The sequence below is a fragment of the Poecile atricapillus genome, chromosome 3 (assembly GCF_030490865.1).
Source record: "Poecile atricapillus isolate bPoeAtr1 chromosome 3, bPoeAtr1.hap1, whole genome shotgun sequence".
Lineage (NCBI taxonomy): Eukaryota > Metazoa > Chordata > Aves > Passeriformes > Paridae > Poecile > Poecile atricapillus.
In genome coordinates this window covers 78,511,270-78,526,730 of record NC_081251.1, presented here as the reverse complement: position 1 = coordinate 78,526,730, position 15,461 = coordinate 78,511,270, and the positions used below count along the sequence as shown (strand labels likewise).

Here is a 15,461-nt window from a genome sequence, read left to right as displayed (position 1 = left end):
TTGTGGAGGAAGAAACCCCAAACCACTCTTGGTTGTCTAAAGAAAAGACAAATTTTAAAACTTTATTTATTTTATTTTTTTTTCCAGTAAATCCATGCAGATTTGTTAGTGGTAAGCTATATATCGTTATGACATTAATTTACCTTTAAAATATTTACAGATCTTGATATCCCTTGGAAGGAATTGGAAAGGTTTCATCAGTGGTTTAATAATCTGTGAGTTTGTCAAATTGTTTCTCAGGAAGCAGGTAAACAATTGAGAATGCTACAAGGCAGCTGAATACTGAGTAAATAAACATTAGACAGTGTATAGAATCCTATTTTGGTTTCAGGTTAGTTTTTACACTTGCTTCAGGAACATGATTTCATGTTTGCACTATTTTGGAATGAGGTTTGAGCCTGAATTTTTTGTGTGATGGCGACAATCACTTTCAAATGTGAGAACATCTTTAATAAAATGTTTTGTTAAAACTGATTAATTTTCTTTTTTTTTTTTTCTGGTTTTAGTGGCAACTGCAGCTCCTGATCAGGTAAAGCATGATGTAATTTATCTAGGGATTAGAATGCAGACCAGTGTATGAGATTGGATACAGATAACTGAAAGGATTTAGAATTTATGATGAACAAGCAAGTCACTGTGGATTTACTGTTCAAACCTGAGGCAAAAAGAGCTCGTGTTGTTACTGTATACAACAACAGACAGGTAGTGAGGTACAGGAAAGAGATTACTTTAACCTCTCTTAGAGGCATTAATTGGAGGGTCTGGTATATATTGCTCTATTCCATTCTGGAGACTGTATTTTAAAGAGATACTGAAAAATGCGGAGAGTATAAAGAAGAGACACAGATAGCAACAGCTAGTGAAAATAGAGAAACATTATGAAGCTTTGAGAAACGTTTGTGACACTTGTTTATGAGGCTTGTATTAGTGCCTAAGTAAATTTCACAGTTTGTTTAGGGTGTCTCCTATTCATTGGAGAAGAGCAAGTGTGTATCTGTGTGAAGTCCCCCATTCTGTAGGTTTCAGGTTTTCTGTGCTGGAGGTAATGGAATTTGTTGTGAATAATTGCAGCTGTGCTCCACTTCATTTTCCTACGGACATACAAGCATCAAACTTTTCTATGAAAATAAGATGATGGGTTCAGTAGCTAAGAAGGAGCCTTTCACAGTTGTCAGACACCTAGATGTGGTTGTATACTTCTGTGTGGTGCTGAACTGCATTCAAATGGTATTTGTAAGCAATTAAAGACCAGAGAATGGGAGAATTATGGAGGAGCAAAGCCAAAGATAGAGTTAGAAGCTCCAGGAAATGGCTGCTTCAAGTAAAATCAATGTTAAATTGTATGTCACTGTATAAACGTAGTATTCCATGTTCATTCATGTTTAAATTGGTGGTGATTAATGATCTGCTATCAAAAGCCACTCATGTGAGAATGTTAGCAGTGTCTCAAGCCAGGAGTTTGTGGGTAGCTATGAATTAAGGGAATGTTTTCAGAATGGTGTTTTGTTTGGTTTTTTTTTTGATATTTCTTCCAGGAATTGGCTTCCATTGATCAAGAAAAGCAACCTTATCTAGAGCCTGGGCAGCCCCAGCTTTCTCCTGGAATTTCAACAATTAACCTGCACCCACAGTTTCCAGGTAACTTACTTTGTCTTTTCTTTCAGTATGAGAGAGTGTTTACAGTTCTTAAAAGAATGGGAAAGTAGCAATTCTAGCAGAGGTTAAAGAAAAAAAGCAATTTCTCCATGATCAAAAGAAAAGTAAAGGAAGCAGAAGTGGGAGGCATTGAGAGGTTGGCACTGGCTTGGTGACTTGTTTAGGAGATAAAGACATATTTTAAGAAGAAGCGATATCTTGGATTATGTGCATGAGAATTTTAATGTTGGCAGAGGTGAAGCCTTGGACTCCTTTCAAGAGAAAACTGTGTTTGGGTGGCTCTTTGCAGATTTATGCGTAACTTTTGCTGCAAAAGTTTTACAACTCTTTGCTTTCTTTAGCACCTCAGTGTTTTTTTTTCACAAGCAGTAGAATGATGAAAACCCAAATTACACAGGTCCTTTTCTACTGTAGGTCAAAGCAGAATAAACAAATTAAAATCTCCATAGTGCCTATCTTATTCAGTATCATGTGTGAATTCTTTAAGGGTTGAGTTTTTTGAATGATTTGAAGTGGGTTTTTTGGATGTGATTAATTTCCATTCCATGTCACACAGTAGTGATTGAGAAAACATCCCCTCCTTTGCCTGTTGAAGTTGCTCCCGAAGTCTCTACATCAAGTGCAAGTCAAGTTATTGCACCTACTCAAGTTACAGGTATTGTACTTCTCTTTTAGAACTACAGTAAATTAAGAAACGACTGAATTCCTGACATTGTTGTTCTGTACTGTTGCTGAATTGCTGTAGTGAAGAGAATGTGATTGTAGAACAGAATATTCTGGAGAAAGTGCAGAACAGCACAACAATGAGACTACTATCAAGAGAGCCAGGACCAGGGCCTTCCAGGATGTACCTGCCACTTTTGTATCCACAAGTAAAGGATAGAAGATAAAATTAATAATTCACCTCAGATTCAGTCCTGGACTCTCTTTGCAGATGTGCAAGGGAAGTCCACAACTGATACTTCTTGAATACAAGTCAGGTTGTTATATAGTCTACCTGTGTAGTCATGAACTATACATGATGATGTTCATTGGAGGGATGTAGACTTCAAGGGATGTAGATCAGAATGTTCTGCAGAAAGAAGCTGTTACTGTTTGTGCTTCATCCTTTTTTGATGTATTGATGTTGCCTTATCTTTGTCTATGCATCAAGTGAAAATAACAGAAATGCAAGTAATGCACCTGCCATAGATGAAATTTGTCTAAATGACAGCTATGTGGAAAAGACATCACAATTTCTTTTGCTATACATTTAGAAACAAAAAGGTGAATGTACCATATTTGGTTAGAATGAGCACAGGCTTTGAAGTGATTGCAATATCCTGGTACATACTGTAAGATGCATTCTTGTATATGGTAGAGATACTTAAGCCTACAAAGAGGTTTCCTGGTTTCCATTCAGAGGGAGAAATTTTACATACTTTAATAAAAAAATGAACTCTTCAAATGGCTTTCCTTCATGCAGGAATGGAATTTTGAGTTTATACAATGCACGCAGGGTCTAAATGACTCAGTTTGTATAATTCTGTCTGCAGTTAAATCCTCCTGAATGTTCTGTAAGACTAGAGAAAGTATCCTGTCTTTCTGTAGACATTCAACTGCTGCCTTCAGTTTGCTGTAATTACAGTTCATCAGTTCCATAGGAAGGTTCAAATAGTTGTGGTCATCAAACTAGCCCTTGGAAGTCAGTTCTTCTGTGACTGTGCCCCTTCTGCCAGCCAGCTCCCATCTTCCTTACAGGGTGAGAAAGTTACCCTGCTGGGAACTCACATCAGTTAGTAAAAAGAAAATGTTTTCCATGTAAAAAGAAAAAGTAAAAAGAAAAATAGTTTTCCATGTTCTGTTTTTTATTTCCTCAGGAAAATTAAGAGAACTAGAAATTGCTGTGTGTTATAAATCAGTATGTTGTTAAGAGATAATAAAGTACAAGTGCAGTAAGATTTGTAGGACAAAATCCTAAACAGGATTTACAAACTGAATGCAGTTCAAGTTGAGAAGTTTTTCAGTGCCTTATTTCTGCATTTGAAAATATAAATTTAAATGTGACCTGTTTCTAAACAGTCTAGATAAACAGCTTTTCTTTACAGTTAATTTCTTCTTTTTTAGGAATTACAACTTCAGACTGCAGTATAACCTCATTTTGTTGCAAATGTATAATGAAATACAGTCATTGGTACTTTCTGCAGTAGTGCATATACTTCGGGAATTTCTAAAACTACTGTAAGGATTTAGCATCCAATGCTCCCCTTATCTGAATCTCCTTATCTTACAAAATACATCCAAGCCATTAATAGATGAGTATTCTGTAAATCAGATTACCCACTGTAATCAGAAACTCACTACAGCTATTTTCTTAATGTGCTATGCAAAGGTTGAGCCATATATTTTTTATTTTATATGATCTTATCTTAGTTTTGCTTTAAAATTTATGTACTGATTTATAGATCCTGGATGGGACATAAGATCATGTCACTAGGAAAAGCCCAGATGGTTTCTAGATTCTTTCAGATAAGGTATCCATTAGAGAAACTCAGGAGTTGCAAACTTGATTTACAGTTGTTTTCAGGCCTGAGCTTTCTGCTTGGATTGCAGAGCATTGTGCACTTACTGAGCTATGTAAGTTTAACATTAAATTTTTCTTTGTTTGCTTAGAAATCAACGAATGTACAGTTAATCCTGATATCTGTGGAGCAGGACAATGTGTTAATTTGCCTGTGGGATACACTTGCATCTGCTACAAGGGGTACAGACTTAATGATCAGCAGACGAAGTGCATTGGTATGAAATGATGCTTTCAAAACTCTCAAATAACCATGCTGTGAAATGCTTGAAATGTAGAATCTGGTTAGTGGAAATCTCTACAGAGCCAGTCAGGAGTTCTTTCCTCTGTTGAATGTTTCCAAACTACAAGGTATTTCTTTTTATGCCAAATAAAATTTGCGAGATAGTATCTAATACAGCCTTTCAGCTGCTCTGAAATGAGTGTGAATTTAATTAAATAGAACAAAAACATTTCCCAGGGTGATGTGAGAGAAGTAGTGAATAGGCAGATCATCTCCTGTCAGCTGTACATCAGGTATCTAAAAGTCAGACTACTAGGAAGAAACACACTTCTGTTTGGAAAAAGAATGAATTTGTGCCTGTTTCTCTGTGATTTACACGGCTATCAGCTCTGCAGCCAGACTAAGAGCAGGCATTTTGTTAGGTCATTCCTTTCAGCCTGCTGCTGGAAAGAGAAAATTTATCATAAGCAACCCAGAAGCACAGTGAAGATCTGCAAAGTGAGGTCTTCATCCCCTTTTAAGCCAGTTAATTCTAGAACAGAGGCCTCTGATGAGTATAAGGCAGAGCAGAAATGGGTCCTTTCAGATCTGGAAGCAGCTGTATTGGTATCTTTTCTTCATTCAGATTATACTGGTTTCTCTGTAACTTGGATCAGAAAGGGTGTATTTTATTGACAGATTATATGCTATAAAATGTTCATGCCACCAAAGCTCAGTAGCTTCACGCTTTAACACATGCTGTCAGGTGCAACTACAGTATTGAAAAATAAATTATGCAAATGGCATATGCAATAAATTATGCCAAATGGCAACTTAGAATCCCTTTATTTCATCCAAGTTTTGTTAATGTTCCATGCTTGCAGCTTGTGCTCATGTTGCACACAGTGTAGTGATTTGAACTGTAATCATGTCACATTCTTCAGGCCAGTGCAATATTATGGTCTAAGTCAGTAAGAACATATTTCTCCAACCAAAACTATTTAATGCTTATTTTTGCATCTCTGAGAGAAAATGTATATACCTTTTCTAACAGATAAAATAATTACAAGATCAGTCTTTTCAAATGCATGGCTTAGAATGCACAGAAATAACCACTACTAAATATGTTATTCTACAGTCTTATGTTTTCATTTCTGTTGTAGATATTAATGAGTGTAATCAGGCACCACATCTCTGTTCCCTTGGACGCTGTGAAAATACAGAAGGAAGTTTCCTATGTATTTGCCAAGCTGGGTTCATGGCCAGTGAAGATGGAACTGACTGCGTTGGTAATAACTAGTCTCCTTTATAGAAAATAAAAACATTAAAATTATTCAAGAGGCATAGCTAATCCCTCTTAAATTCCTCTTTTCAGTTTTTTTTTTCCTCAATGTCAGTGCTACTGGAGTGGTATCTGGGAGTATATTTAACTGCCTCTCACTAGTTATTGTGGTCAGGAAAGCCCCTGAGTAGCTGATACTCCTTTACAAAATGTTTGTTTGTTGAAAAACAAGAAGTTCTTCAGTTCCATCATGGTTTAGGAAAGTGGTATTTTTACTACCATTTAGTGAAATACCTGCTTTGTAAAATATTCGACACTCTTACAATGGGTAAGAAGCTGGAACAAACCATATTTTTAAATATAGCTGCAACCAGCCACAGACTTCACAAAACAGCTTGAAGGGGCTGTGGTCTGCCTTAGGTTAGTGCTGGCTTGGGCACTGCATGCATGCAACAACACACATTGTGTTTGCAGCCACAGGTGCTCACAGGCCACCTTCTGTACCCTGGCTGTTTCTCAAACTCATCCTCTCTGTCATCACAAGCAGTGAGGTGGCTTGCAAACACCTCGAAAAACCCAAACTAACTTAGTGTTTGGTTAAAGCAGAGTTTTGAGGAGATGCAAGCATTGAAGTCTTTGATGGTGAAGCAGCTTCTTTTAACTTCTCTTTATCATCTGCAGATTTTGATGAATGTTCAAGACCTCGCACTTGTGGAGAAGGCTTTTGTATAAACACTCTTGGCTCCTACAGATGTGAATATTGTGATAGTGGATACCAAATGAATAGGAGAGGGGAATGTGAAGGTAGGTTTGGACTCTTCACTAGTGGCGATGATGAAGTGAAGTTACCATTTATTGATAGCACAAAACCAGCATCAAACTACTGCTGTTTGGAATTATTAACCTTCCCTGCTATTCAAGGGAGGCTTGAATAGCGCTGCAGCTTGAGTTGCAAAAGGACAAATCTCGGAGAAAACAAACAAGAAACCTTTGTGAGTACTCTTCGATCTTTGTCATTATTGGGTGTCTGGAACTTCAACTCAATTCCTATTATTTAAATTTAAGATGCTGCAAAGGAGTTCCTCCACTGTGTTCAGAACCATCTTGGAACAGCCATTTTATGTCATGTTATGGAATCATTTAACTTCATTTTTATCCTTACCTGCTTGCCAAGTTTCTGTTAAAAAGAAAAAAATTAATTTTCCCTATATTATATCAGATTGCAAAGGATAGGTTGACTTTTTAATATCTATATCAAGCAAATATTTCATATTGCAGGAGATTCTAGCACATCTGACCTTCAAAGCTTCAAAAGCTTCAAAGCACATTGTTTTTTAGTGTGATATTTTGGCCTTTTTTTTCATTTTCAACTTGGATGGTGAACTAAAAACCCCAAGAAATCATTTAATTTTAAGCATGATTTCGTTCATGCCTCAGTCTAAGTTACATAGGACATAGTAAAATTGCTGACATGTTAGGTTGCCTGGCAAATAAGCAACTTAAAGCTGCCATGGATATGTTTGCTGCTCTGAGCAATGCTAAAAGATTCCTCTTCCAATTTTTTAAAATTTATTTCAATGCTTCAGACTCCACTCTTACACCTAGTCTTTGCAAATCTTCTTTATGACTAGGGAATCTGTGATTCAGTTAGGCTAGAAATCAGACTATTACACTACATCAAATTTGTTATTAACTTGTATTTTAAATAGTGTGGTGGTAGTCCTCTATAATTTAACTTAACAATATGTAATTTCTGAAACCAAATTCTCTGTTGAAAGTTACTTAAGGTTGCTTAAGGGGAAGAAAACCCTCCTATACTAAATCCCTCAAACCAAGGTAATGACACGTTCAGGGAATCATTTCACCATGTCATTACCCTACTGCCAGATTTTTGATTCCACAAAAAACTTCCGTCCACCCCCTCCACAGTTCAAAAACAAACACAAGAATCCTCCAAGCTGCACACAATACTCAAAGTTCACTTGCACTCATTCTGCCTTTAAGCTGTGCTTACACAAGCTCTGTCACAGGCAAGAGAATGAAAAGAGAGCATATATGTTGTTGTAGAGTCTGTTGTTTATGTAGAACAGTGTTGTGGTCATAGCTGAACATCATTGCATAGGATGGAGTATTCTTAGAGAATCTTCTTGTGTTGTTTTTTTTTTTAGGCTTTGCAGCATTTAGACTTTATTTTGACTGAAAATTTCTGTACCAAGTACATCATTCATGTTCTGTGTTTTGAGGGCAGACACAGTCCAGACAGCTTGAGAAGAAATTACACTAGAAGTGTAACTTTCTTTGCTAATTAAGTAAAAAAAATAATTCCAACAGCAGTTCATGAGAAACTTTTGCAGGTCTGCATTGTAGCAGCTGAAGAAGCCTCTGTTGGTATTTTTATGAGAAAGTATTCTAAGGTGAACAATTGTGATTCTATGAAAAATTATAATTTGCCTACATCAAGGGAGTTGTTGGGAGCTCCTTGAGTTCTGTGAGCTTGTTCTCAAAACTAGGAGTGAGATCCCTCCCTCTGATCTGTGCTCAAGTTATAGTCCAACTGCAGGAGACAAAACTGCTAGGAAAAGGATGGATGAGTAGGAAGCTGAGTTTAGAGGTGACTGACAATTTAATTAGTTTTGTGCACTGCATGAAGCAAGTATTTTGTGGGAAAGATTATAATTATTGTGTAATTAAATACCATGTTATAAAATGATCTCACACATGCGAGCAGACTGCGAGGAGGCTGCGTACACAGTTTTAATTCCAGCATCTTCTGATCATTGGTCACTTAACAGCAACTTGTCTTTGAATGTTGTTTTTTTGTGTTCAGTCTCCTCTAGATTGCATATGTTGCATGTATTATGGGTTTCCTTGGTACAGGATAAGAAGTTGTTCTTGCTCAGAATATGAGTTCCATGGCATTTTCAGGATCTATCTCTTCTTGTCACGGGCAGTTTGAGACCTTGCCTGATGCAGAAAGTCCCTGTATCACCCTAAACTGCCAGCCTCAGTCATGTGGTTTGTGCCTTCTTTCAGACAAAATTAACTTACTCCATGTAAGCATATTTGAGTCTCATTCACACAATTAAGTTTTTAGTCCCCATAGCACTTACATGCTGAATAACTTGACAGCGTTGGAGAATACAAAGTTGTGCTTTGCTTTTGGAATCCAGAGTTACAATTTTTCTGTTGATGCAATGAACTTCCAAAGTCTTACTATAGGAAGAATCTCAGGCACTTCAAGATGGTAAGGGAATAACATAAGGAAAGTTACTCTTACCTGCAGTAGTCAGGAATCTGATGTGCTGTATGTTCTGGAAGACCTACCAAAGATGTTTAGTATAATAGAGAATTCATATTCAGTTGCATGTATTATGAGCTACTATATTTCTCAGAGATGCCCCGTTGCTGGTACAAATCTGTATGAGCTTATTCTTTCCTGTGTCTCTAGCAGATAAAACAGGCAACTCTTTAAGTGCTTTAGTATCACAGGAGGAGAGTCAGAGTAACCAGATTATTGTTCAGTGTTCTATTACAGCTTTGACCAGTATTTCCTTTTATCTTCTCTTTTTAAGACATCGATGAGTGCCTGACTCCAACTACCTGTCCAGATGCACAGTGCCTTAATGCTCCTGGCTCTTACCAGTGCATTCCTTGCAGAGTGGGGTTCAGAGGCTGGAATGGACAGTGTCATGGTATGTTTAGTACTCTTTGTCCCTCGGGTTTTTGTTCTTGTTATGAAGTGCTGTATTTCATATTCAGTCAGTGTTACAATTTGATGACAGCACTGTGCCCTGGGTCCCCGTTTCATTCAAGAATAACTGCAAATAGGAGACTTTTGAAATATTATGTATTTTTTAAATAGGAGATTTTTGAAATTACTTTATGTTCTCAGACACAGTATGTAAGAGGAAATCTTGTTTTACTGTAGATAAATGAGCACTGAATCTGGACTACAGATGATACAAACTACAAATCGAAAGTCTTGAAACTTGAAATAGAAAACATGGAACAGAAAGGGGGTGTATTGTCAGTGAAATACTAGTAGGCTGTTGTTTGGAAACGGAAAGACAAGTGAGTGTTAAAACATCAGTGTGACTCACAGATTTTTCAATAGAATATGGGACTTGGCTCACAGAGTATATTAATAAAACTCCTTAACTATCTGTACTTCTAGCAAAACATTAGCATATCTTAAAGCCTCTTGTCTGACTTCAAGTTAAGGGTTTAGGACAGATTTCTCACATTTTACTTTTGTTGATTTATTTACAAATGTTAGATTAATTTATTTTTTTTCCAAATCAGTTTTGGCTATTTGAAATAGAGGTAAGAAAAAGAAAATTAATCCATTGTGCAAAGAGAAATAATCTTTTGCAGTGTTGAGGGCTGCTTTTTGGGACACTACCAGAAGCTTGAATTTAGCATCAGTTGTGAAGGTTCTGTTGTGAATATTCCTGCCCACTCCATGTAACACATGCCCTATAATTTGTGATGGTTGGAATAACCATGTTACCTAAGCAGGTGTACAATGGCCTACACAGAGGGGGTTTTTGCATTACTGTTACAGGGCAGATTGTCAGTGTACTTCCATGGCTTATTTTGTAATGGCTCCCAGTTCTGTGATTCTCTTCAGTTCACAGAGCAGTCTAAGAGCAGTGTCTGGTTGAAACGGCTCTGGTGGCTGGGATCTGCTGTGCTCCAGCTGAAAATGTGGTGCTGATCTATGGATCAAGATTAGAGCCAAGTTGCACTGAAGCAATGGTGTGGCTGTCAGAACCTCACCACCAGTGTTGCTGTGCAGATTACACCACTTTCAACTATCCTATTTTCTAAAGAAGTCATACTGTCTGAACAGATCTGTCATGTTATAGCCACAGATTTGGTCTTATCGTTTGACTTACTGTGGAGGAATGTATTTCTCAGGTAATTTCATGGACTTTAATGGAGTTGTAACATGCTACAAAATGTTTACAACAAATTAATGGGTTTGATCTTTGTTTCATTCCTTCCCACCTGCCTGGTTCTTGGTGCCCTTGCAAAGAATGTGGTATATGTACTCTGTTAGAACTCTCTTACTTAACTACTTAATTATTTTATTTTTTTTTTCTGCAAAATGTTGGCCTTATTTTTCCTTCTTCCCCAGTATTAAGCTTTATTTCTGTGCCTGTTTATGAAAATAGCCTGGTTGAAAGTTCCCTGGCATAACTTTCAGTAGTTTCATTCTTGCTAACCAAGTTAGTAGGAGGGAAATGAGAGAAGTCAGTGCTTTGCTCAGAACTAAGTCATGTAAGGAATATATCTTGGTTTAAAGTGATAATTTTTTTCCTTGTGTTGCTGCATGTAGCTTCCCTTTTTTCCTTTGTTTTATGAAATGTTCTAAGCCTAGACATTCTTACTCACTTCATTAGTGATGTGATCAGTCCATTTTTTGTTTATCCTAGACTTACATCATGTTGGAAAGGAGCCATACACATTTTAGAAAATGTAATGCAGACAATTTATTTTAGATCTGTAGTTCTGCAATACGGCACTGTTTAAATACACCAAAAAGGAAAATATTTCTCATTATCTGTGAAGGGTATTTAAATCCATTGTTCTATAAGTACATTTGTTTTTCCTGTTAGTTTAGATCATTGCAGCTCTTCTGGTTTTCCATAGTGCTGTTTTCAGTATTTTTTTACCTCAGTCCATTCCTCTGCCTGCACTTTATGCTATTGAAAATCTAGTGTAACAATCCTACAGATAGAACTTTGATGTCATTTATATTGTAATTTTCCAGGATTTAAAGCCAGGAACACAGCCACTTATGTTTCATTAAACCAAGTCAATCAGTTTACTTCAGACTTGGATAGACTACATTTAATTAGCGTTTGGGTGGAAATGTTCCGTTCGGGGAATGTTGAAAGAAATGGAAAAGGACACCTGCACAGCCAGCCTCCTCATTGTCTTGAAATCGCCACTGTCCCAGGTCCCTCCGTGCTTTTGTGTTGTACAGGGACTATGTGAAATAATTAATTGTTTTTTAAGTTTACTTTCAACCACTTTCAATTTTATTCCATTTTTCTCTCTGCACATTTTCATATTCAAATAAAGTCATATATCATGATGTATCTAGAGCACACTTCTGTGTATTGATGAGCAAATTAAAAAAATAGGTTGACAAAACCTTCTAGATCACTTCATCCTCCTGGTTATCACTGGGGTGGATTTTGAAGCTGCATGGTTAACTATCAATACTTGTTGCTAAGTTAAAACTTGTACAGTTTTAAGGATCCCATTAGAAGATACCAAAACTAACAGAGGTAAGCAGAGTTAATCCAAATACCTCTAGCCCTACTGTAGGGAGCACCAGTAGATTCAGTTGTTACTCTGGATTTCATCTCAGAAGATTTAAGTTCTGTTCCTGTTTTTTCTGCTGGCTTTATGAGGAAGTTTCTTGATCTTTGAGTCCCATCCAAAAATCAGAAATAGTATTCCAGGTTTCTCTGTCAAGCGTCTGGAAGATGAAGGTGAATCTCTAAGAAGCTGTTTTGTTGTTCAGTTGGAAATTTGTGTACTTGAAATGGGTTCTCTGTGTTTGAACAGATCCCTTCAATTAGAGAATTGATCATGTACACTGAGAGCAAAGATTGTGTTTTGTAGAGCAAGCACATTTTGCAGCAGTAGTGAGCTGGGAAATAAGCCTTGGAGAAGGGAATAAGTAGTAACACTACTGAATGCCATCGCACAGCACCTGTGGATCTGTGCTGTCATCTCTCCAAGGATGTCACGGCTTCTTCTTGGCCAGGCTGCAGCAGGACATCTATTTACAGAGCTAGAGGCTGAAGTGGGGACCTGAGAGTTGTAGGTCATTGGGAATACAGATGGTAATGGTGATTTCATTTGTGTCTGGGGGAAGATGGGCTTTGTCAAAGGCAGGTGGCACAGGAGCTTGCAAAGAGCCATGTGTGTGAACACATGTGAGGAGAATAGTTACTGCGCTATTCACAATAGCTAAAAGGGGTTATGATGATGTCTATTCTTCCAGCTCTCCCTGTACTACAGCTGCCTAAATGGCTCAAGAGCCTCAAATAATTAGCAGTTTTTTATGCTGATGGGGTTTGTGTGCTTTGTGGTGGCAAAAGACAGGATAATTGGGAGTAATGTGATTTCTGGCACATAAAAACAAACAAAGGGTACTTCTTTTCCTGCATTGGTGAAGCTAAAAAAAAATACAGCTTTCTTCCATAAAACAGACACATGCTAATACTGCAACCCCAAAATAAAGAAATAATATTTGAAAACTTAACTTTTTTTTTTTTTTCCCTAAAGTGAAAACCAGTTCTAGAAGAAAACTAATAACTGTTATTTTATAATACAGAAATAATTCTGTCTGGATTTGTAGCAAAATATGTTTCTTATTGTATTTTTATCTTTGCTTTTTGCTTTGTTGATTTATACAAATTGCATTCAATATAAATTCTTGAAAATTAGTGTTAAGTAGCAACACACCAGTTTTCATGTTGGATAAAGAAGCTGGCCCATCTAATTAATGCCTTTCAGAGAAGGATGAAAGTAGATGTCTGTGGGATAGCTGATAGAAAAAAAAAAACCTGCTTTTGAGTCCTTCTAAAGAAAGAATGGTTTGTGACTAGGAAGAGAGATTTTGCATAATCCAGTGGAGTTCTTTGATGAGTATGTAGCCTTACAAAGGGACCTGCATGAGGTGCTGAAATCCCATTAAAATAAATTCCTCAGGAATAATAACCATGGTTATGATGTAATTTGAATATATTCCCAAGCTCAGCCGAAAGGTGGTTGTTCCACAGTTAATTTCTTGCACTTTCTTTCTATTCACAGATATAAATGAATGTCAGTATGGCAATCACTGTACAAATGGACGTTGTGAAAATACAGAGGGATCCTTCAGGTGTATTTGTGCCCAGGGTTTCAAACTTTCTGCATCAAAGGATCAGTGTGAAGGTAAGAGAGAATATGATTAAAATTCATAAGGTTGCACTTACCTTTTTTTTTGCATTTTGCTTTTAAATGTACAACACTGATACTAAAAACCCAAAAATGTAAGAACGTGTATTTCCATTTTATGGTTTCTATGATCACATTGTAAATTTTGACATGTGTTACAAAGCCAATCAAGAACATGTAGTAATATTTATATTGCTAAACTGGAATTTTTGCAAAATCCTTGGCATTTTGGAGGTTTAAGGACAGTGGCTTTTGCTTTGCTTTTCTTTCTGTCTTTTTTTTTTTTTCTACCATGTGGGTGAGTGGAATCAAAAAACCTAGGCTACGGCCTCTTTGGAACCCAGCAGTGTTAGTTACCACTGAGCAGTTAACCCTGCCTGTGCTGGTGTCTCTGTATTCCCAGCATTACACTGAGAGAGAGCGAGAGAGCTCGGTGTCATAGTTCTAGGAACAGTACCTGTACCTACAAAGTGCCAGTTTCCACATTTCTTCTGTATCTAAAATTCCCATCAGGACTGCTCCAGTGGAACAAAATTAGGTCTGAAGTTAGAGTGAAGTAGTCTGAGGGAGAATCTAGAGCATGTACAGGAGGTATGAATATTCCTCTTCTTAACTAGAGGGTACTTGAAACATTTCCCTAATGGTGAAAATCTGCGGCAGTGTCTTCAGGCTGTGGAAGTGCACAGAAACCTACATGCTTCTTGACAGATGTTGGATCTCCTTCTTTTTCCTTTCCCTCAGCTTTCCCTAAGTGTCTCTGTACAGCACCAAACACTTTTCAGACTTCTGAGTGCTAAAAATAATAAAGTAAAACTAAACGATCGTTCATATAAATTTGTCAGAAAGGTTGAAACAAAACATTAGTGTAAGTTAAGTGTCTTGAGTGAGTTAAATGTGCTGTTCAGGACACACAGCAGACTGATCTTGGGGAAAATATGTAGACAAAATTTGACTGCTTCCTCTGAGTCTTTCATGGAAAACAGCCCTTGCCAAGCTGAGCTGGCATGTGCAGACTGTTCTTCTTAAAGTGCACCCTTCTAAAGTAAGGACCCGTACACATGCCCAGCTGCTTCATGGAGCCCCACAGGTTTCAGTGATCCTTAAATTCTAAACTTCTGTGGTTGCAAGGAACCGTTACTTAAGAGGTCAGACTGTGCAGCCATAACACAGACCTGAAAAACCTCATTGAGTAACCTTCTCCTGTTTGAATTGAAGTATATTTCCAGAAGGACATTCAGCTGTGCCAAAATACTAGAACTGACCAAGAACTCACCATGTCAATTTAGCTACTGCTTCTTAATGAATATTTTACAAAAACCAGGGAAAATAGGCTTCCTAGCTCAAACAAGGCATGTGCTATGTTCTGAATTCAAAGTGTCAGTCCCCTCCAATACTTGGGAGTTTTCCAAAGGAAAATTTAAGTTTGATGTTCAAATCCAGCTGTTAGCTCAGGGTGACCCCAGATTATGAGAACTGAACCACAGAGGGATTAGCAGTGTTGTGGAAGCAAAGAGACGTCTCCCCACAGTTAGATGATTAATACTGTTACAAGGCAAGAATTTTAAGGAGCCTTAACGTACAACTTAATAGGGGATTAGCCTGTCAGTGTGCATCTGAAAACCACACCCTGTTAAAAGGTGGTGATCCTGCTGGAAAGTATTTTGTGGGTTTTGCTGACTCACTGGAGCGGCTGACTTGTTACCTCTGCCAGATATAACAGAAACAAAAGCAGCTCTCAGGCAGCATGTGTGTGTATTTGTGAGTCTGTGTGTAACCAATTATGCATGGAGGGATAAACT

At 37.4% G+C, this 15,461-nt stretch overlaps 1 protein-coding gene across 3 annotated transcripts in view; it reads left to right on the top strand.

The window, feature by feature from the left end:
- LTBP1 (latent transforming growth factor beta binding protein 1) overlaps window positions 1-15,461 on the top strand; it is a 184,877-nt gene that overhangs the window by 119,135 nt on the left and 50,281 nt on the right. For 2 of the 3 annotated variants that reach the window (XM_058836173.1, XM_058836172.1), the window contains exons 9-16: window positions 507-529; window positions 1,536-1,638; window positions 2,216-2,311; window positions 4,309-4,434; window positions 5,582-5,707; window positions 6,382-6,504; window positions 9,273-9,392; window positions 13,537-13,659. In XM_058836173.1, the coding sequence (XP_058692156.1) occupies window positions 507-529; window positions 1,536-1,638; window positions 2,216-2,311; window positions 4,309-4,434; window positions 5,582-5,707; window positions 6,382-6,504; window positions 9,273-9,392; window positions 13,537-13,659 (840 nt within the window). Of the gene's footprint in view, window positions 1-506; window positions 530-1,535; window positions 1,639-2,212; window positions 2,312-4,308; window positions 4,435-5,581; window positions 5,708-6,381; window positions 6,505-9,272; window positions 9,393-13,536; window positions 13,660-15,461 lie in introns of all 3 variants that reach the window. The other variant, XM_058836171.1, reaches the window with a different exon arrangement.